At 55.3% G+C, this 20822-nt stretch overlaps 1 protein-coding gene across 5 annotated transcripts in view; it reads left to right on the top strand.

Annotated features, from left to right (window-relative positions):
* Positions 1-19416, top strand: part of ACTN1 (actinin alpha 1) — an 86461-nt gene extending 67045 nt beyond the window's left edge. For 2 of the 5 annotated variants that reach the window (XM_071222016.1, XM_053928027.2), the window contains exons 9-21: positions 4395-4487; positions 5851-6081; positions 7723-7870; positions 10016-10166; positions 10680-10788; positions 11278-11418; positions 12442-12624; positions 12915-13049; positions 14224-14403; positions 15130-15276; positions 16807-16872; positions 18089-18247; positions 18504-19416. In XM_071222016.1, the coding sequence (XP_071078117.1) occupies positions 4395-4487; positions 5851-6081; positions 7723-7870; positions 10016-10166; positions 10680-10788; positions 11278-11418; positions 12442-12624; positions 12915-13049; positions 14224-14403; positions 15130-15276; positions 16807-16872; positions 18089-18247; positions 18504-18662 (1902 nt within the window). In that variant the 3' untranslated portion in view covers positions 18663-19416. Of the gene's footprint in view, positions 1-4394; positions 4488-5850; positions 6082-7722; positions 7871-10015; positions 10167-10679; positions 10789-11277; positions 11419-12441; positions 12625-12914; positions 13050-14223; positions 14404-15129; positions 15277-16245; positions 16327-16806; positions 16873-18088; positions 18248-18503 lie in introns of all 5 variants that reach the window. The other 3 variants (XM_071222015.1, XM_053928026.2, XM_071222017.1) reach the window with 2 other exon arrangements.
* The last annotated feature ends 1406 nt before the right edge of the window (positions 19417-20822 follow it).

Genomic DNA, 20822 nt, shown 5'->3' with positions numbered 1-20822 from the left:
GCCTGGCGTTCGTTTGACCCGGTGGTTTTGGTTCGGATTCTTTCTCAGCTCTCCTCTCCTCTCCCCCTGTAGAGCACAAGTAGATTGTGTTTGTGCAGTTTGTGAAACTTTTGAAGTTCACGGTCATGATCTAGGGGGAACTGTTTCCGAGAAACTACACTTTAAGGCGTGAAGTGGGTCTGCCGTAGGTATTTCTGGATGGTTTTAGGAGGAGATGGTGCTGTTGACATCCTCCCTTTGCCTATCAGTTGCTTTAGTCACTGTTGTGAATCTTCTAAGGGGAAGAAAGAAATCCTCAACTGTCCTCAAGGAATTCATGGTCCCTTTAAGAAAACCCTTCATAAAAGATGTTGAGCCCTGGCTGGTGTGTCTCAGTGGATTCAGTGCCAACCTGTGAACCAAAGGGTCGCCAGTTCGATTCCCAGTCAGGACACACGCCTGAGTCGCAGGCCAGGTCCCCAGTAGGGGGCGTGTGAGAGGCAACCGTACATTGATGTTTCTCTCTTCCCTCCCTTCCCCTCTTTCTAAAGTAAATAAATAAATAAGCAAATAGTGTCTTAAGGGGAAAAAAAGATGCTGAGGGTGGCTGCTGTCTAACTGGAGCTGTGCTCTGCTGCAGACCTGAGTGGGGCGGGCTCAGGGCCGCAGGATGTGAGACTGTCTTGGGCAGGACACAGTTGGACTTGAGGGTCTTAGGGGTTGAACAGGGGTCTACAAGTCAAAGGCTCAGGAGGGTGGGGAAGGGCAGCCAGTGCTGTTGAGGAAGGTGGTCACCGCGTGTGCAGACGCTCCGAGGTGTGACAGGATTGCCGGCGGGAGGAGAGGCAGTGAGTGCTGGTCTGGGTCTCCTCCTACTGCCTGGAGTAGGATGTGCTGGGGAAGCCAGGGATGGCAGGGGGTCAGGGCTGCGCAGCTGTGGGGTCAGCTCGCCTTGGTCTAGGGGGCTCACTGGCAGGGATGCCAGGGTGAGTGCTGCCTGGGAGGAGAAAAATAGGCAATTAGTTAGACTTGGGAAACTGTTGACTACAGACATCACAGATGAGGTCTCTGTGGCGTTCCTGTGAGTCTGTGGGGTGTGGGTGGGTGGTGTTCATTTGGCCGCATTGGTTGACACCACCCTGATTGAGGAGGGTTCCTCTGCAGCCTCTACCTGTGGCGGCTACGTGATGCGGATGAGCACAGTCACTGGTCTTCGAGAGCGCTTGGCTTGGCGTAGCCGAGGTGTGGCGTCATTTGGGATCTCAGAGGACTCTGGGAATAATAGTCATGCTTTTACAAAAACGATTGTAATATAAAGCCAAATATATGGTTGTGTTAGGTTGTGGGTAGCACAGCTTACACTGGGCTGTGAAAATATAAACTATGGAAGAGTAAACAGAAATTTCTACAAGTCTTTTCCTTTGGCACTTGGAAGTAATCAGTTGGGCTATTCTTACAGACAGCCTGTGCTTGTCTCCCTTTTCCTGACAATTCTGTCACCTGTCAGAAAGGGCTGGGTGTTCTGATTCTGCTTCTTGGTTCCTTTTCCTCCTGTGCAAATAGCCCGAAGCCAAAACTGAAGTGGCTTCAGTTTCTGAGCTTCTCTCAGAAAAGGGTCTTTTTCACCCTGGAGCAAGCCTCCCCTGAGCTTTGGAACCAAAGCTGACTCTTTAGGACGTGGTGGGACTGAGCGCCTCTCTCCTGGCCTGGGGTTCCTGTGGCCATGGGAGAAAAAAGTGAAACCACCAGGAAGCTGGGGTGACGGGGTAGCCCTGGATCCCAATCCTCAGGAGTCTCTCTTGCCTTTCCATCCAGGGTTATGTCCTGGAGGCCTTACCAAGTTTGTGCGCCCTGGGCTGGTCTCTGACCTCCCAGGCTGCGGTTGGAGGGGGACCGAACCCTTCTCTATAAAGGGACCCATTGGGAGCCAGTGTAACCCCTTGCCTGGCAGGCTTCTGCAAGGGGTGCCTGCCTGCTGGGGGGTAGGGTGGAATTGAGCAATGAGAGCAAGGGAGGGTCAAGGTTCTGAAGATTCTACCTGCCATTTTTTCTTAAGTCAAATCCGGATTCCAGCCTGCTTTCCGATAGCAGTGGGAGCTGGCTGTCCCTCAGCGGGAGGCACCCCTGATGGAGTTTGCAGACAGCCCGTTGCCTTTTCTGTTTGCCCTTTTTTGATCCATTATGGCCATGCTTTCTTTCCAAAAGCAGATTTCCTGCTTACAATGATGGGTTTTCTCCGTGTGTCTCTCCTGGTGAGGCCAGCCTGGGCAGGGGCCAACTGGGGACAGAGGTTGGGTCTTTGTGAAGAGTCCCCAGGAGGCCCACATGGGAACTCCCCCAGACCTGGTTCCAAAGGAGCCTCTTTGGCCGTGGGACCTCCGGCAGGCTTGGAGGGCCAGGCAAGGCTCCTGAAGCCCATAGGATACGTCTCCTGAACTCCCCCAAGTGCAGGCATCCCTCCAATTTGATAAACGGACACACTAATCGAAGTCGATGACCCGGGAGCCCAGAGTTTCAGCAGGAGTCAGGAGGATAACAAGGTTAAGGAGGGGTGTGGCAGAGGACTGCCTGCCAGAGGAGAGCACGTTAGTGCTGGTCTGGGTCTCATCCTTGAAACATCACAGAGGCTGTTGCTGTTTGCCTGTGATGAGGGGCCACCTTGCCCCCTTATTCTTACCCTCTTGGGGTAAGCACATCAGGCAGGGGTCTTTGCGGCTACCCCACATTCTGACATAGATGTCTGCAGAGGAGAGTGTTGTCCTACCTCGGGTCCTCTGCCCTGGCCTTCAAGGGAAGTGGCCCAAGTGACTTCAGGCTGACTGCTGCCCCCAGCCAGCCTCATGGGACACGTCTGCCTGGTTTCCGTGACCCTGCTATTTGCCCCACGTCTTCTGGGACACACTCCTGGACGGAATTTCCTTCCTTGCCACCTCTGGGGGTTCCCCTTAGTTACTTGTTCTTCCTCCAAAGGAAGGACAGTCATCTGGGAGTTCTGTGCACCAAGTGGCCATGCCATCTCTGGCACAGAGTTGAGTTGGGGGTGGGCGATGAGGGCCTGAGGATGTGACTCCTTCCCTCTTTCCTGAGACCAGAGGACCCTTTGCTCCCCCTCGGACCGGTCCCACAGTTCTCCTGCTGGAGGCCCACCTGTTCTGACACCTCGCCCTGCAGGGTGCAGTCTCTCAGCTTTGAGCTTGAAAGGTCATTTGTGACGATCTCATTCCGCCCCTCACACATGCATCCCAGCCAGTCCCCCAGGAATCACATGATTTGGTTGGTGTGTGTCCTGTTTCAAAAGTTCTGCAAGGAAACAATGTTTACGTTTTCTTAGTCATTTCTTCCCAATTAAAAGTCTCAGAAGTCCTTCCTTATGTCTGGCCTCCGTCTGTCTCGCTGCGGTGGGAACCCGTTTTGTCTTGTTCATCATCCGGTTGTGAGGGCCCATCTTTCTACCCCTTAAGCTTTTGTCATCCTTTGTCATCAGCAGGGTCCCACTTCTCTGGGGCCATAAGGTGCTTCTGTCTTCTCACAGGTGTTCTCTGCTCTCACCCCTATGCTGTCTTCCTTTCTACCCCAGAGGCCCCAAAAGGCTTTGAGCTCCCCTCCCCTGGAGTTGGCTTAGGGTGTGTGGGAGAGCACAGCTGAATTTAAAAGTCTGCTGAGTGAAGTGGATTAGGAGCCCCTGCCCCCTGCTGGTGACAGGTGCGCCGTGGACCCCTGTATGTGGTGGCCCTTCAGTCCCCTTTCCTTCCCCTGGCTGCCGAGCCCCACCTCCCAGGGCACGGTATGTGTGTAGCTTTCCCAGAGGTTCCCGTGCCTGCTTTCTGGGCATCTTGCTCATGCTGGGTTCCTCCGTGAGTCTTGCCCTTTCTTTGCCCTTTCTTTGCGCAGTAGTGGGTGCCTCCGTTTTCTCTACAGTGTTTTGAGCTTGGGGCTAGGAGCCTTGAGAGCGTCTGCAGGGATCCTGAGAGGCCCCACTGCTTCCAGTCAGCACTTATTCCAGGACGCCCTGATTTGAATTTCTGCATCTCCAAGGTCCTCGCAAATCCAGGCTCAGATCCTGAGCCTTGGGATCCAGGGCCTCCACTTGGAACTACAGGTTGGGCGTGAAACTACCTCATCGCCTGATCTGAGCATTTTGATTCTATCAGTCACTGGATCAGTGTTTTTCCAACATGTATGTTGGGTCTCAAACTCAGGCCCTTCTCTAGGGGCCTACATACTTCACCCACGAAGACATTTCCTCCAGCATCCCTGATCCATGGGACTACGCCCGGGCTGTCAAAGAGGAGGGACGAGGGAGTAAATTCAAAGTCTTGTGAGCTGCAGGGGTAGAAGGAGGCTTTGTCGGTGTACGTTTGTACCAGGTGCTCCTGCTGCAGGTGGCTGACCGTGACCCCTTCTCTTGTTGCCAGGCGGAGACAGCAGCCAACCGTATCTGCAAGGTGCTGGCCGTCAACCAGGAGAATGAACAGCTCATGGAAGACTACGAGAAGCTGGCCAGTGATGTAGGTGCCCCCGGGGTCCCCTAGCCCCAGCAGGGACCTGTGACCCCACCCCAGGAGGAAAGGGAGCCCCTGAACCTGTGCCTTCAAATCCGTCCCTAGAACACAGTCCCAGGCCCGGTGCAGTTCCTGACCCAGGGGAGTGTCGGCTCTACTCCAACCCTCCCAGAAAGCAGAGGGTGGGTCAGGGGCCAGTCTCTGGGCTTCAGGGAGTGAGTTCCTGGCTTTTTCTGTTGTCAGCAGTGGGCCTGAGCCTTTGCCTCTCTGGGCCTTGGTTTTTTTTTCACTTGTCAAGAGAGCCAAGGGGTCTCCGAGGCCTTTCCAGCCTAGTGGACTGGTCTGGGAGTTTCGCTTAAACTAGCAAAGCAGTATGTCTGGTTCCAAGAGGGTGTGAACTGGGCACAGATAAGTGCCGGCTCAGGTGTGCTTCGTGGCTGGGCACCCTCTCACCCACAGGGACAGGATGGGACAGGGCTGGGTTTGCTGTCCTGCCATTGACTACGTTTGGGTTTTAAAGGTTCCACCTGTTTCTTCCTTAAAAGAACGCAGCTTTCTGAACAGCTCTGCCCCCGCCTCTCGGTGGGTCAGCCATCCAGCAGAGTAGGACCCCAAGTTCTGGGGCCCGAGTGCCTGGGTGTGATCACTACTCCGCCACTCCAGCTGGGGCACCTTGGCAAGTCATGTGACCTCTCAGGGCCTTGGTTACCTCCTCTGTACTTTGTGGGGGAGAGTGGGGAGTCACAGCGCTTAACCCCATGTGATTCCCATGATTGTTCAGATGATTTCGTTGGGGAGACGTGCCTGGTGGCTTGCAGGTGATTGATATATTACCTATCATCACTTCTACTCCTCCTTCATCAGCTACTCAAAGGAAAAGAGTCCAGGCTCTTTCCTGCGGGTGCCCCAGAACCCAGCCACTTTTACGTCAGGGACCACATTCTAGAATCCTAGAAGGTCATGTGGAAGGCCCTCAGGGAGCAACTGTTAACCCTCTCCGTGGTATAGATGAGGAAGCTGAAGCCCAGCCAGGAAGTAGACCTTGAACTAGAGCTCAGGTCTCTTGCTCCTAGTCGAGCCATCTTCCCACCAGATCTATGGTTGTTCCCATGGCCGAGCAGGGAGGCTGTGATGCTGGCTGTCAGTTAACATAGCTTAGTGACCGGGTTTCGTGAAGCCCAGGTTCTCAGAGGGAACCTGGGGCCTGGCCTCGCGGCCTGGGAATGGCCTAGGGGGTAGCTGGGGAAGTGTGCTCTCAGGAAAGACTCTTGCCAGCGCCTCCTGTGTGGGAAGGGACTCCAGAGGAGAGGGAAGCTGGCCTGGCCCCTGCCTCCCAGCCGCTTCACGCCCCGACTCCCTCCCCCTGCAGCTGCTGGAGTGGATCCGCCGAACCATCCCGTGGCTGGAGAACCGGGCGCCCGAGAACACCATGCACGCCATGCAGCAGAAGCTGGAGGACTTCCGCGACTACCGGCGCCTGCACAAGCCGCCCAAGGTGCAGGAGAAGTGCCAGCTGGAGATCAACTTCAACACGCTGCAGACCAAGCTGCGCCTCAGCAACCGGCCCGCCTTCATGCCCTCCGAGGGCAGGATGGTCTCGGTGAGCCCCGTGGCTGGCCCAGGTCCCCAGCCGGGTTGGCCTCCATCCCTGAGCTGCTCCCATGTGGCGCCGCAGCGGGCCCGACCTGCATACACTGCTGCAGAGTCATTTCTCCCTCCAGGTGGCCCCCAGGCTCCAGCCCGCACTCAGCGATGTGGGGCAGCTTCTCTCCCCAGGGAGAGAGCCCCCTCGCTCCTGACCGCTCCAGGCCACTCTTGCCCTTCCAGGCCCCTGAATGTCCACCCCCAGACTCCTCAGGACTGCCGGTTTCCCCCTCCCACAAAACTCAACTTTGCAAACAGAATGCCGCTTGACATACTGAACCAAAACGGGGCGTAATTCGGTAGTGGTAAAGGTAATTTTTACTTCCGTGGAATCTTGCTGAAGCACTTAAAAACATGTGTATTACCTTAAACAAGTAACAGATTTTTGTGGTAAGATATTTCAAAGATCAAAATACAGAAACTAGAAATTATTTGTTACTAACTTGAAAAAATTGGAGCGGGAGAGATTCTTTTAGTTTTCTAAATAAATACAATTTTTAAGGCAATCCTAAAACATGTTTTATTTAATAAACTGCTTTTTAAAAAAGCTAACATTGTGACCAGTTTCCACGTCCTCGTGACGTACGTGTCACTTTATATGTTGTTTCTCCCTCCTTCCCCTCTTCCCAGGACTGAGGGAGAAATTTTATAAGCCACAGACAAGTATAAAAGAAATGTTAAAAACTCACCAGGTTAGAGCGTTCGCCCTTTAAAATGGACAGTAATGAGAAGACCTGGACATGTAAGGCAGGAAGTGGGGCAGGGGGACTCCTGGGCAAAACCTGCCAACGGCATTAGAAGGAGGCAGGACCCCAGGAAGCCTGGAGGAGAGGGGAAAAGGCTGCTGGCATTGTGTGTACGGTTGGGAAAATTGCAGTCCTTTTATGGGTTCCAGGCTGAATCAGCAGCTTTTAGGTGACCAGAGCCACTGCCAACCAGAGGGTGCTCTGTGCAATTTAGGAAAAGTGCCACCACCACCCCTCCTTGGGCAGATGCAGCCTGGCCCCCAGGCACATGGTGGGGACCGAGTTGGGGGCTCAAGGGGCACGCAGGCCAGATTCAGCCCATTGCTACCTAGCCTGGTGTCCTCATGGTGACTAGTGGGTGGCCCTGTCAGTGGCTCCCTGTCTAAAGAGCTACGGGTTTGTGTTCAGCATGTCACTGTCCTCTGCTCTGTGGCCGCCTCACCCAGGTTAGGGTATCCGCAGACTCCAGGCTACTGCCCAGCAATCAAGAAATGTGGGGAGCACGGGAGGCTCCTATGCCTGCTTGCCTGGTTCAGTTCCTTGCCCTGTTTCCCTGGCTGGCTGTTCAAGCTCTGTGATTGGTCAGAATCTTGGTGGAAGTCAGTCCTGGGGCCACAGAGGGTCTTGGGCTCTTTCCCCACAGAGCTGCACACCCAAAGCCCCATAGCTGGGTCGCTCATGTGGACTCGGGTCCCCACTCCCTGCTTGGTACCCAGGCACACAGGGAAATACCAGTGGAGTTCGGTGGGTATGACCGGATATGGGGAAGAGGCTCCCCCTGCAAAGTGTGGAGCAGCTATGGGGGGCTCGGCGACCAGGTGGGACTGACCGTGTGCTTTCCGTCCCTGCAGGATATCAACAATGCCTGGGGCTGCCTAGAGCAGGCGGAGAAGGGCTATGAGGAGTGGCTGCTGAACGAGATCCGGAGGCTGGAGCGGCTTGACCACCTGGCAGAGAAGTTCCGGCAGAAGGCTTCCATTCACGAGGCCTGGACGGATGGTAAGGCCCGCCGGGCCTCCTGGCTTCCTGAGGCTTCTGACTTTCACGCTCCCCCAACCCACCCATCAGCCACAACTCTCTTCTCTTGCTTTTTGTCAGTTTTGTTTTCTCTTACTCATTCTTTGATATAGGCAAGTTCAGTTAGCCTTTTGGTTGCCTCAGTGTTCTCATCCGTGAAGTGGGGATAATAATGGGAACAGTCTGGTAGGTTTCGGAGAATTAAATGAATTGGTACACGTGAAACACTGAGGCAAGTTCCCGGGTATTTTTCCTCCACTGCCCTCCCTCTTCCTGCTCTGGCCTCCAGTTACAGAGAAGCAGGGCCTTTGCCTTGGCGTGTGTGCGTCTCCATTACTCCAACCTGGGGGCACTCGTGGGTATGTCCGGTGTCTGCTTATTGTCAGCTAAAGGTAACTCCAAAGAGAGCAAGTCATACTGGAACAGTCTTTTCCTCGGAACCTGGGCTGGGGGTGGAGAGAGGAACAGGGCTGCTCTAATCGTAGGGCCCTGCGACTGTGTCAGCTGGAGCCCCGGGGGAGACCCCACTGGCCAGCGGCGCTCACTGCTCTGAGACTTCCCTGCGCCACTGTTATGCCTCTCACACCTTAGGCTAGAGACGAGAAGGGACAGCCACGCCCCGTGGCCACTTGGTAGTGGCTTGGCTTGGTAGGGGATAGGAGTGTGCTGGACTCAGCCAAGGGGGGTGGGTTTAGCTCCTTGTAGTCAGTACATACGCTAGGCTCTGTACACTGTGTGTATGGTGTTACATATCCCAGCGTGGATGGTGCAGAGTAGGAGCGGGGTGGTGGAGGTTGTACTGATTCACCCACATACTTGTATCTTGTCCTCTCCGGGGCCAAGGGACAGCTCAGACAAGGTACAGAGCAGGGATTGCCCTGTGAGTGTGCCAGCCACCAATGCTGGCGTGCCGGTACAACCTGCCAAAAGCAGTCTGGCCACGTGGATTCATACCTAATGATGTATTGCCCACCAACCCGGGAACTCCGTGTCTTGAGACCGTCTAAAGAATTAATCCTAAACATGGGGGAGATCTCATGTCTGGAGATGTGAGGGGTGAGACCACCCACAGTGGAGTGAGCTGAGGGGCCTGACCGCCCACAGTCGGTGATTCAGCCACTCGACAGAAGGCTACGCAGCACTGGCGGTGGCCCCTGCGAGGACTGCAGCCAAGGCAGACACTCGGATGACGTGCTGCTATTTCCAAAGCAGGAAGCAAACCTTACATATACCCTGTGGTTTTACAACACCCGTGCAAGGAAAGAAGGAAAGGAGTAGATACGTAGGCTCATCGGTAGATTTTTTGTATTGTATTATTATTCTGACTCAAAGAAAAGAGTAGACAGAAGGGAAGAAATGCCACATTGGCCCTCGGCCTCGTAGGCCAGCCTTCGTTTACTGAGAGGGGCCAGGCAACCATCATGGGCTCAAACACGGGGTGGGCAGTGAGGCCGGTCAGTCCCTGCCCTGGTCTAGTCCCTTCACACGGCAGCTGGGAACCTCCTCTAACAGGAGTCCTGGGAGGTCATATCTCATCCTGTTTTCCTCCTGGGAAACAGAAATCGAAGAAATACAAGCTGCCCGCCCCCAAAGAGAGAGGACAGTGCGTTTGGTGGTCGGAGAAGGCTCAGGCCTTGAACGAATGTAGAGGGCCCTGGACATGCTGACCACACTGAGTGATTGAGGGGGGTGGGGTCCCTGCGGGGCTGCTGGGGGCTGGTAACAGTAACTGGAGTGACTGTAAAATGCGATACTCCTGACTGCTTGGCTTATTTTTTCCTGGTCACATTACCGGGCACAGATTGCTTCCTGCTGTTTGTAGAGTTAACGTTATGCCCCATACGGTCCCCGTAGTCCTGCAGAGCCTTTGTCCATAACCACTCAGATGCCGCTCCGCCATGTATACTCCATGGAGAACACTAACTGCCCTGGCCTGGCCCCCTAGTGGACGTCCTGGCGTCTCGCACTGCAGATGATCGATCAGTGTACAGAGGGCATCTCCTTGGGGCCTGCCCCTGGAACTGGAGCTCCTGGGGCCCTGAGGGGTGGGTGGTCAGGTCAAGAAGGTGTCCACCCTCCCCCATGCCCCAGCTTCAGCTCAGCCTTGTGTCATCTTTCTGAACTCAGGCAAAGAGGCCATGCTGCGGCAGAAGGATTATGAGACGGCCACCCTCTCGGAGATCAAGGCCCTGCTCAAGAAGCATGAAGCCTTTGAGAGCGACCTGGCTGCCCACCAGGACCGCGTGGAGCAGATCGCCGCCATTGCACAGGAGCTCAAGTAAGCGTGGCCTGGAGATGGGCCATGTGGCCTGGAGATGGGCCGAGTGGCCCTAATGAGGGAGGGGTGGGAACAGCCTGGTGCCGGGTCAGGGAGGTCGCCAGTATGGAAGACTAAGAACATCTCCGCAAGCAGGGAATGAGCCCGTGACCCTTCCTGCCAAAGGCCTTTGGTCCTTACCTGTAACTGGCGTGTGACCAGAAGGTGACCAAGTCTTGGCTCTGAGTTCCCACTGTGTCAGTGTTTCCTTGCTGCTGTGCATCAGCTCAAGACTGGCACTGCCTCCAGCTGAGGTTGGGGTGGGGGGCCTCAGGGAGGAGGACTGGCCTTTGATTTTCTCTCAGTGGTCTCCTGAAAGCCAAGGAGTTGGAAGGCTGGGAGGGCTTCTGGAAGGTCGTGATGAAGCGAGTACACCTGGCTTCCCAACACCAGCAGCTCCTCCAGCCTCAGGAAGAGGAGAGCCAGCCCAGAGGTAGCCTGGGTCTCCTGACGCTTCCATCTCTTCCCTCCCAGTGAGCTGGACTATTACGACTCACCCAGTGTCAACGCCCGGTGCCAAAAGATCTGTGACCAGTGGGACAATCTAGGGGCCCTGACCCAGAAGCGGAGGGAAGCCCTGGAGGTGAGGGTCCCAAGGGAGATGGAGGCCTGCCTCCCGCCACTCTGCATGCCCCTTCCTGCTTTGTGACTCCCTTTGCTTTGGGCTAAAAGGCTCCACTGGGCCCCCAGAGCCCCCCCAGTCATGGTCTGAGCGTGGACGGCTCACATCGGTGCTGGATTTGGGCTTTGCTCTGGGGAGGTGTTTTTTTCTTGCCGTAACCATATCTCCCTGGTGTAGAGCACTTAGTCCAACTCCAGCCTTTTGAGAACTTTCCTAGTCTACAAACTGGACTCTGGGGACCAGGCTAGGTGATTCTAAAGTGGGGTGGCCTATATACTCCACATACAAACCAGTGCCCCAGAGGCAGCCTGTTCTTTCTGCCTGAGTTAGTCTGGTACTTCAGACCTGGATCACTTGGGCCTGGTCAGGAGGCACTTGGGGGGTGGGGAGGGATTCTGGATATGACTCTGCTTAACATCTTCCCTTCCCCACCCCATTCGGCATTCCCAGCGGACAGAAAAACTGCTGGAAACAATTGACCAGCTGTACCTGGAGTACGCCAAGAGGGCTGCACCCTTCAACAACTGGATGGAGGGGGCCATGGAGGACCTTCAGGACACCTTCATCGTGCACACCATCGAGGAGATCCAGGTGTGCTGCGGCCCCCCCAGCTGCCCGTGGCCCACACCCTGCCAGCCCCACTCCCGCAGGACTGCCCCTGCAGAGAGGACTGAGGACAGCGTGCCAAGGATTCCCTAGATTTGAAGCCATTGCATTTTACTTATTTTGATTAGGGAACATATGCATATGGCCTAACACCTAAAAGATAAAAAGGATACGCAGCAAGTTCCGGGTCCTGTCCCCTCTCCCCTGGCCCCAGTGCCCCTCCCCAGAGGAAAGCTATGTCCACACAGCCTCTGCATATGGGAGCAAATACATTTATTAACACATTCGCCTCCATACCCTTTTTTTTTACACAAAAAAGTAGCTTGTATAACATACTGTATTTTGAATTTTTTTTTTAACATTTTCATTGATTTTTAGAGAGAGGGGAAGTGAGGGAGAAAGAGAGGGAGAGAAACATCTATGTGTGGTTGCCTCTTGCACGCCCCCTACTGGGGACCTGGCCTACAGCCCAGGCATGTGCCCTGACTGGGAATCAAACAGGCAACCCTTTGGTTTGTAGGCCGGTGCTCAATCCACACCAGTCAGGGCTGAACCTTTAAGTTTAATTTAACAGTTACCTTGGAACTTATTTCATATCGATGAACCGCTTCGTTGTTCCTCTATACAGCTTCAGAGTGTTAGATTGAAAGTGTTTTTGCAAAGCGCTGAGGAAGCCCATATTGAGGGAGGTCACCAGAGAGCAGGCCTTGGAGCACCCCTTTTCCCTGACCTCACTATGGGGTGGTGAGCGCCCCTGGGGTTGCTGCTGACTACATGAGCCCCGAACATGAAGCTGTTGCTTTGGTGTCTGTGCCTCTACCTTCCCAGGCCAGCCCTGCCCCTTGGTTCTGAGCCATGAAAAGCCTTGGTTGTCACCTCCCGGCCTCTGGGGGCCCTTCCACCCATGTCCACTCTGGGATCTGCAGGGTGCTCTCTGCTCATCTTGCCCACGGTAGACACCGGCCCCTCCAGTCATTGTTCTTGTCCTGCATGCCCATCTCTGTCCAGGGACTGACCACAGCCCATGAGCAGTTCAAGGCCACCCTCCCTGATGCCGACAAGGAGCGCCTCGCCATCCTGGGCATCCACAACGAGGTGTCCAAGATTGTCCAGACCTACCACGTCAACATGGCGGGCACCAACCCCTACACAACCATCACACCTCAGGAGATCAATGGCAAATGGGACCACGTGAGTCCAAGGGCTGGACGGGGCTCTGGCTGAGCTGTTGCAAGTTTCATAAAGGCAGGGATTTGTGTCCCTTTTATGGTTGGTTGATATTTTTTTAATTGATTTCAAATTTTTTTTTTTGTTATTGTCACATGGTCAAAATGCTGTCAAGTTAACAAATGACTGAATTTCTACGGCAGTCAGCATCTATACTTCTGTTCTGTTACTGATGGGCCCCTTCCCTTTTCATCTGAAATGTGGGGCAGACAGATGGCCCATCCCCCAGTGTCCCGTGGTTGTTCCTGCCCCAGGTGCGGCAGCTGGTGCCTCGGAGGGACCAGGCCCTGACGGAGGAGCACGCCCGCCAGCAGCACAATGAGAGGCTACGCAAGCAGTTCGGGGCGCAGGCCAACGTCATCGGGCCCTGGATCCAGACCAAGATGGAGGTGGGTCCCACCGTGGAAGGCAGGAATGAGGCTCCCCCCACCCCCCTTCCCAGCACCGTCCCAGCCAGAAAGGCTTGTCTTGTCTCCTCCCAGGCAGAACCTGGGGCAGCCTGCCGACCCTGAGCCTCTGACTGGTCGGCTGCCCTGCAGAGGGTGGGGAGCTCACGTAAGGAAGGCTAAAGGCTGATCCCGGTGTCTGGCTTGGGAGCAAAGACCCACAGAGGGACACCGCTACAGAGTCACACCAGCAGGATCAGTGCCTGGGTGGCTGGCTTGGCTTACCCTTAGGCTGGTCTGGCTGACCAGGTCTCTTCCTTCATTGTCACGGCTCCTAAGCCATGAGCACGGGCAAAGAAGATGATGTCCCCAGAGGGAGAACTGACCCTCGGGCAAGTGTGGGACCTTCTGCTGAATTGTGAGCCAGATCGTGGGGTGCTATAGGTCAAGGAACAGATACTCCTCTTGGGTTACAGCATGGCATCCCTCTGAGTTCTTCAGGGCAGAGCCCCGGTTGAGTTCATGTTTATGTCTGCCTTGCACCCCACCCCCACCTGCTTAGCACATTGTACATAGTAAGTTCTCAGGAAATACTTGCTGGATTGATTTGAGTGCACAGAGAGTGTTTGAGAAACGGGTTTGTTTACACGGATGAAGGGCCGGCAGAAATGTGGGGTAGGCCTGGCTCACGGAGACGGGCGGTGGTATGGTGGGCTGAGGCAGCCACGGGGCAGGTAAGCTGAGTGCACTGAGGCTGCCAGGGCCTGGCTCAGTGGGCCCAGTAAAGGTCCCTGAGTTGAGTGATGGTCGAGAATAAGGTTTGGGAAGGGAGTTTGAATAGCAAGCCAAGGTTAGGTTAGCAGCTGACCTTGAATCCCATTCCTGAGGCTGACAGGTAACTGAGAGATCGTGGATGGGGGGGATAGTGATTCATCCAGTGATAGCAGTGCCTGTCCCACCTCAGTGGTGCTATTTCCACACCCCAGAGCACTCTTACTGAGTGTGTCTAGCTCTGAGCTTACTAATTACCCCTGATGGGCAGGCTCCCAGGTGCCGGAGTGGGACCTGGGGCCGGAGAATCATCTGAGGGTTTGACCAATGACATGGTGGCCCCAGTCCCCACCCCAGGGGCATAGAAGAGGGTGGTCTGACAAGGGCTTCCTTCCCGGCTGAACAGGAGATTGGGAGGATCTCCATCGAGATGCACGGGACCCTGGAGGACCAGCTCAGCCACCTGCGACAGTACGAGAAGAGCATCATCAACTACAAGCCCAAGATTGACCAGCTGGAGGGCGACCACCAGCTCATCCAGGAGGCGCTCATCTTCGACAACAAGCACACCAACTACACCATGGAGGTGGGTGTCTCACTGTGCTTCTCTGGGAAGGAAGTCACAGATGCCCTTCTGCCCACTCTTCCTGGGCTGGGGCAGGAGGAGGCCATCATCTTCCCAGGAAACCGGCCACAGGACCCACTCTCACTTTGGAGTGAGGGAATGCTCACTTCCCAGCCCAGGAGCTCTGGGTCTTCAGTCCTCAGTGCCTTCTAAATTTCCCAAGGAGCTTGTTGACAGATTTCTAGGCCCCACCTAGAATCCGCTAGGTCTGGGGTGGGGCTCAGGAATGCATATTTTTAACTCGAGCAGCCAGGTGATTCTCATTCTGATGCCAGTGGTCTCCAGGCGCTCCCTTGGGCACCTGCACTCTAATCGGCCACGGTTTTGACTGTGAAGGTGTGTGTGTGGTCCTGTGGTTGGATAGTCAAAGAGTTACCCAATTTTTTATCCTTTAGTCTTTCCTGATACCAAATTTTCTTTCCTTCCTATCCCTACCCATGCTGGTGTTTCTGGTCTCTGCTGCTCCAGGCAGAGGCCACCACCCAGCCCACCCTTCCCGCTTCATCCTCTGGGTCCTCTGTCCTGGTGTCTGGTTCTGGTTCCCCTGTGTCTGCTGACACTACGGATCTGCACAGGAGGCCTGGCTTGATTGCTTGGACCATTTCGATGGTCGGGGGAGGGAGTGGGCAGGGGCAGCCGGGCCTGGGGTAGGGTCCCGCTGCTGATAGGCCCTTTGCCCATATCCAGCACATACGCGTGGGCTGGGAGCAGCTGCTGACCACCATCGCCAGGACCATCAATGAGGTGGAGAATCAGATCCTGACCCGGGATGCCAAGGGCATCAGCCAGGAGCAGATGAACGAGTTCCGGGCCTCCTTTAACCACTTTGACCGGGTGAGAGACCCACCCCCTGCACTCGCGTAGAGCAGCCCCCAGCCCCTGCCCCAGGGCCCTGGAGGGCACTGCCCTAGGTGTGGGCAGCCATGCTGGATCCAGCTCCTGGGGAGGTGGGGAGAGGAGGAAGGACAGGGAGGAACTGCCATCAGCCTGCCCTGACGCTGCATCACACGATGCCGGCCTTAGAAAGCCAGTTCCGGTGTCCCATGAGCCTCTCTGCTTTCCTGGAGGGAGAGCTCATATTGTGGGTGGAGAAAGGACCTTAGAGCCCTGACCTTTGCTCTCCTACCAGGCATCATCAGCCCTTGGGAGCAAGGTTACCATGGCCTCAAGTGAAGGCCTTTTGCCTCTGGCTGTGGGTACTGTCCCTTGCCTCTGCCTGAGGACACAGGGGTGGAGGCTCCCTCCTACCCCCACCCCTTTGGGACACTCTGGGGATGTCAGAGCTCTCATTCCTGGGCTCTCATGCAGCTCTGGGACAGGCTGGGTTTTACCTGGGTGCTCCTCCCAGTGCCCTGGGGCTTTGGGTGACCACAGGGGGTAGGAGGGAGCATGGGGTCGGGTGCTGCCCACCGGTCTGCCTGCTTCACTGCCCTCTCAGCCCCTGGCTGGGTGAAGCCCTCCTGGGACCTGGGGTGGGGCACCGGGCTGGAGGCGGGCTGGGCACTTCTGGGGGCTTCTCACCCCCATGGCTCCTCGTGCTCCCTCTGGCCTGCCTCCCGGAGCAGGGCTGCGTGTGCTGGGGACAGGGCGCCCTCGGGGTCTCGTCCGTGTGTCTAACCATGTGCACTTTTATTTCCCCTCCTCCCCCACCCCGCCCACCCTCCACCCTCTCCGTATGCATGCCTTTGTTTCTGTGTCCCCCCTCACATGACACCCTCCCCCGGGGCATGGCCCACCCCTCCCCTCACGGCCCCCACCTCCCTGGCACCGCATGGCTCGCTGCCTGACGCACGGCGGCCCCAGGATCACTCCGGCACGCTGGGTCCCGAGGAGTTCAAAGCCTGCCTCATCAGCTTGGGCTATGATATTGGCAACGACCCCCAGGTACTTGCCTCCTGCATGGAGCACACTCAGGGGTGGCCTCGGGGGCAACAAATAACGCGTGTTTCTCCTTTTTCTCTTCTCTGTCTGTCCGGATCTCCCTGTCCCCCTTTCCTGTGGGCCATGGGGCTCGTCCTCTCCTGCTGCCCCCACCTGGCCCGCATCGGGCTCCTCCCACTACTCCGACCTCTGACTCTGCTCTCGGTTGTCTTTCGTGGGAACCTGCTCGGTGCCCGCCATCCTCTCTCCTCGCCGTTCTCCATCCTGTGGACGGATTTTTGCATCTCCCTGCTCTGTCTTCCTCCTTCCTGTGGACGTTTTCCTGGATGTGTATTTACATCTACTCCTCCTCTGTTCCTCTCCCCTTCCTGACCCCGAAACCATACACCTCCTCCTCCCCTCCGGCCATCTGTGCCCTGTCTTCCTGGCCCTGGGCTGGCCCCTCCTCCTCCTCCTTGCGTCTTGGTGCCACTGCCCCCACAGAAGAAGACAGGCATGATGGACACGGATGATTTCCGAGCCTGCCTTATCTCCATGGGTTACAACATGGTAATGTAAACCTCACTCTCTCGGTCCTGGCGAGGATCAGCCAGCCGGCCGCAGAGGCCAAGTCCTACCCGTGGCGGTCTGGATGCCCTCAGGCTAGGGCCTGCCCTCCCCAGACGGGGCTCAAGGTTCTGGTCCTTGGGGAAGACAGAGCCCTGAAGGCCAGGCCGCCCTGCAGAGCCTGTGTGTGCCCTGAAGGTCGGGCTATCCCACCCGAGTCTGTGCCGGTTCATCTTCTGGTACTTACTGTGGAGATTGGCTTTCTCACGCCCATCATGGACGGCTGGGCTGACCCCAAGGCTAGCCGGGACTGGTGGTTTGGATGCTCTGGGTTTGGATTGGCATGCTTCATCTTGTACAAGGCTTGGAGAGTTCTACCATTTCCCTGGTGAGGGCTTCAGCCGAACCTGTGGCCCCTCGGCCATTGCCCCAGGCTCCTTCCCACCCTTCTCAGTTGCCTATCCTCAAACAGGCCATCTGAGCTGGGCAGGGGCCCTAGCCGGGCAGCCAGGTGACTCCTGGGCCAGGGTGCAAAGTGCAGAGCCCTTGGGCTACCTAGGGACAAGAGCACGGACTAGGAGCCATGAATGAACCAAGGAGTAAATCCCGCCTCTACCATCAGCAGCTTGGGGGCCCGGACGAGGAGAGGGGGACCCTGCAGGAGTCTTGTAAGGGTTAAATGAAGGAACTTACACGAGTGCTATGCATTTGTTTGGCACGTAGAAAGTACAGCACAGTGGGGAGAGCTCAGGCTGTGGAGCCAGACTGCCCATGTGTGACCTTGGGCAAGTCACTAAGCCTGTCTGGGCCTCAGGTTTCTCATCTAGAGACCTGATGGCAGTAAACACCCACCTAGTGTGGCTGTGAGGAGGGTTCCATGAACGGAAGTATACACAGCACTTAGAACGGTGCCTGGTATTTAATACATACTGTGTGGGTGTCAGCTGTCACTGTTGTCATCGTTGTCATTATCAGCATTGTGGGAATGTGCTCCTGGGGGTGGGTGGGGGGCCCAGGCTTTGCAGGGGATGGGAAGCCCTGAGTGGGACCTTCACTGTTGGGTGTTAGGTCCCTGTCATCCCCTCAGCACAACCCAGGTGAGGTCAGGGGCCGCTGTGCCCTCCTCTAACTGTCACACCTGGGGCTTCGGGTCCCTACAGAGAGTCCCGGCAGGCTGTGGCTCTGAGGGTGACAGGCCTGGGGTGGCTCTTCTCTCCAGGGAGAGGCAGAATTTGCCCGAATCATGAGCATTGTGGACCCCAACCGCCTGGGGGTAGTGACATTCCAGGCCTTCATCGACTTTATGTCCCGTGAGACGGCCGACACAGATACAGCAGACCAAGTCATGGCTTCCTTCAAGATCCTGGCTGGTGACAAGGTGCGTTTGCCAGGGTGTCCGTGCTGTGCTGGGGTGGCAGGCACTGGCTGGGCTCCCATCTGCAGGGAGGATCCTGCACACCTCCCCTGCCCATTCTCCCGGGGTCTCCTTATGTGGATGTGTGCACATAAGTATGCGGGATATAGCAGCGTGTGTCCAGAAGTGCGAGGAGCGGCTGGAATGCGAGCAGCACGGGGCACAGTGAGGTTCACAGCTGCCGCGCTTTGCGTCCACCCTGACTGCGCTCTCTCCGCAGAATTACATCACGGTGGACGAGCTGCGCCGCGAGCTTCCCCCGGACCAGGCCGAGTACTGCATCGCGCGGATGGCCCCCTACGCGGGCCCTGACGCCGTGCCCGGTGCTCTGGATTACATGTCCTTCTCCACTGCGCTCTACGGCGAGAGTGACCTCTAACACGCCCCATGGTTCCAGCGCCCTGGCCCCCTACCCCTGTAAGCCCCGCCCCGCCCCGCTTCCCGCCCCATAGTCCTTTGAGCTGGGACCCACGTGGCATCCAGCGCCCTGCCCGCCAAGTGACAGTTTACAAAGTTATTTTCTGCAAAAAAGAAAAAAGTTACGTTAAAAAAAGTTAAAAAACCAAAAAACCGCATATTTTATTATAGAAAAAGTATTTTTTTCTCCACCAGAGTTAAATGGAAAAGAGGAAAAATTAACTGTTTGCACCAAAATGTTTTGTTTTGTTGTGACATAGGAAAATAACCAAGCACAATGTTATATTCCATCCTTTTTATCGATTTTTTTCTATCTGTTCCATCTGCTGTATTCATTTCTCCAATCTCATGTCCATCTTGCTGTGGGAAAGGGGTGGGGGTGGGGGGAATCCTGTCAAAAGGCACATCGGTGCATGTGTTTGCCAGCTCACTTGTCCATGAAGATATTTTATGATATTAAAGAAAATCTTTTGAAATGGTTGTTTTTTAAGGAAGAGAATTTATGTGGCTTGTCTCATTTTTAAGTCCAGGGGCGTGATTGGCCTCTTCATCAGCACACACTTTATTATTATTATTATTTTTACTTTTTTAATTTAGCACACACTTTAAAAAAATTTAATATTGCCTATTAAAAACGGTCAGGACGGAATTGGAGTGTGGACAACTTCAATGTTGCTTGGCCCAGGCCATATTAAAGTAACATAACTGTGTTGGCAGCTCGTGGCTTGCTCCTTGCAGAGTGTGTGGGGGGGGGCTCTAGGGGGCGCTCTAGGACAGTGTGGGGCACCCATACACGCCCCTCATGTGTCTCTGACTCGGGTGCGTTCCATCTTCTTGCGCTTCAGGTTCTTCATTTGTTTTCCACAACGTCAGACAGCTCTGTGATGTTGGTATGTCCCCTGTTCCTTTCATTTTTGTCACAGAGGACAAATTGAGTTGTCTACGAAGGGTCATCTCACCCCCTGCTATTCAAGAAGTCCCACAGACAGCAGCGTCCAGAGTCACCTGGGAGCTTGTGAGAAATGCAGACTCAGGCTCCACCCCAGACCTTCTGAATCAGAGTCTGCATTTTTAACAAAATCCCAGGGGATCAGGGGGCACTGGCTCTGGCTTCTCCTGTTTTTCCTCCTTACGTGTCTCTCGTTCCCAAGGCTGTCAATGACGGTGATAATTACAGCGCTGTGGGTTGCAGAAATACAAGTTAGCAACTGAAGCCGTAGATCTGTGTTCCAGGTACAGCTGTGTCTAGGAGTTAAGTCAGTTTAGTGCAGTGGTTACAGGGAGCTGGGTCTGGGGAGGCTGCCAGGGTCCCAATCCGTGACTGCCGACTCCAGCATGGGGGAGCTGCACTCCTGTTCTCTCGGGTATTAAGAGGGGCTCACAGCGCTATTGGGAAGTCGATGGTATAACACACTGACCTCCTAGAATATTAGTACATATACATATCAGCCGTAGTAAATTTTTAAATGATATTTCATTTATTTTTAGAGAGGGAGAAAGGGAGGGAGAGAAAAACATTGATCAGTTGCCTCTTGTATGCGCCCCAACCAGGGACACAACCCAGGCACGTGCCCTGACCAGGAATTGAACCGGCAACCTTTTGCTTTCCAGGGTGATGCCCAAACAACTGAGCCACACCAGTCAGGGCTGTGGTCAATCCTTTTTTTTTAAGTTTTAAGGGGTTCATTGAATCTCTTAAAACCCTTAACATGATCTTGTCCCCTCATTGAAGAGGATGGAGACGAAATCAGAGCTTACTGATCTGGGGCCAGCGATGACAGACGACAGTCTTTGGTGTGAGGCCCTCTTGTTGAGGAATTGGTGCAGGAAGTTTCTGGAATACCCACTACCCTGGGGAAGAGGGTCAAGACAAGGGGGCTACCCAGGAGAAAGGGGGCTGCATGGGGAGAGATGTTAGCATTTGCTTTGAGAAGAATTCCTATAGGTTCTACCCCTGGGAGATAAAAGGGTCTAGGAAACGCTCACAGTAGGTCTGCAGTGGCCACAGCCCCCAGGGAACATCATAGTGCAGGCCAGAGCCTGGTCTCAGATTCCAGTCGTTAGGAAGAGGTCAGTACACAGGACAGCTTGTCTTAGCTGTTCACATGCAAGTCTAAACAAG

The sequence above is a fragment of the Desmodus rotundus genome, chromosome 7 (genome assembly GCF_022682495.2).
Source record: "Desmodus rotundus isolate HL8 chromosome 7, HLdesRot8A.1, whole genome shotgun sequence".
In the NCBI taxonomy this organism is placed as follows: domain Eukaryota; kingdom Metazoa; phylum Chordata; class Mammalia; order Chiroptera; family Phyllostomidae; genus Desmodus; species Desmodus rotundus.
This window is presented reverse-complemented; position numbering and strand designations above follow the sequence as displayed.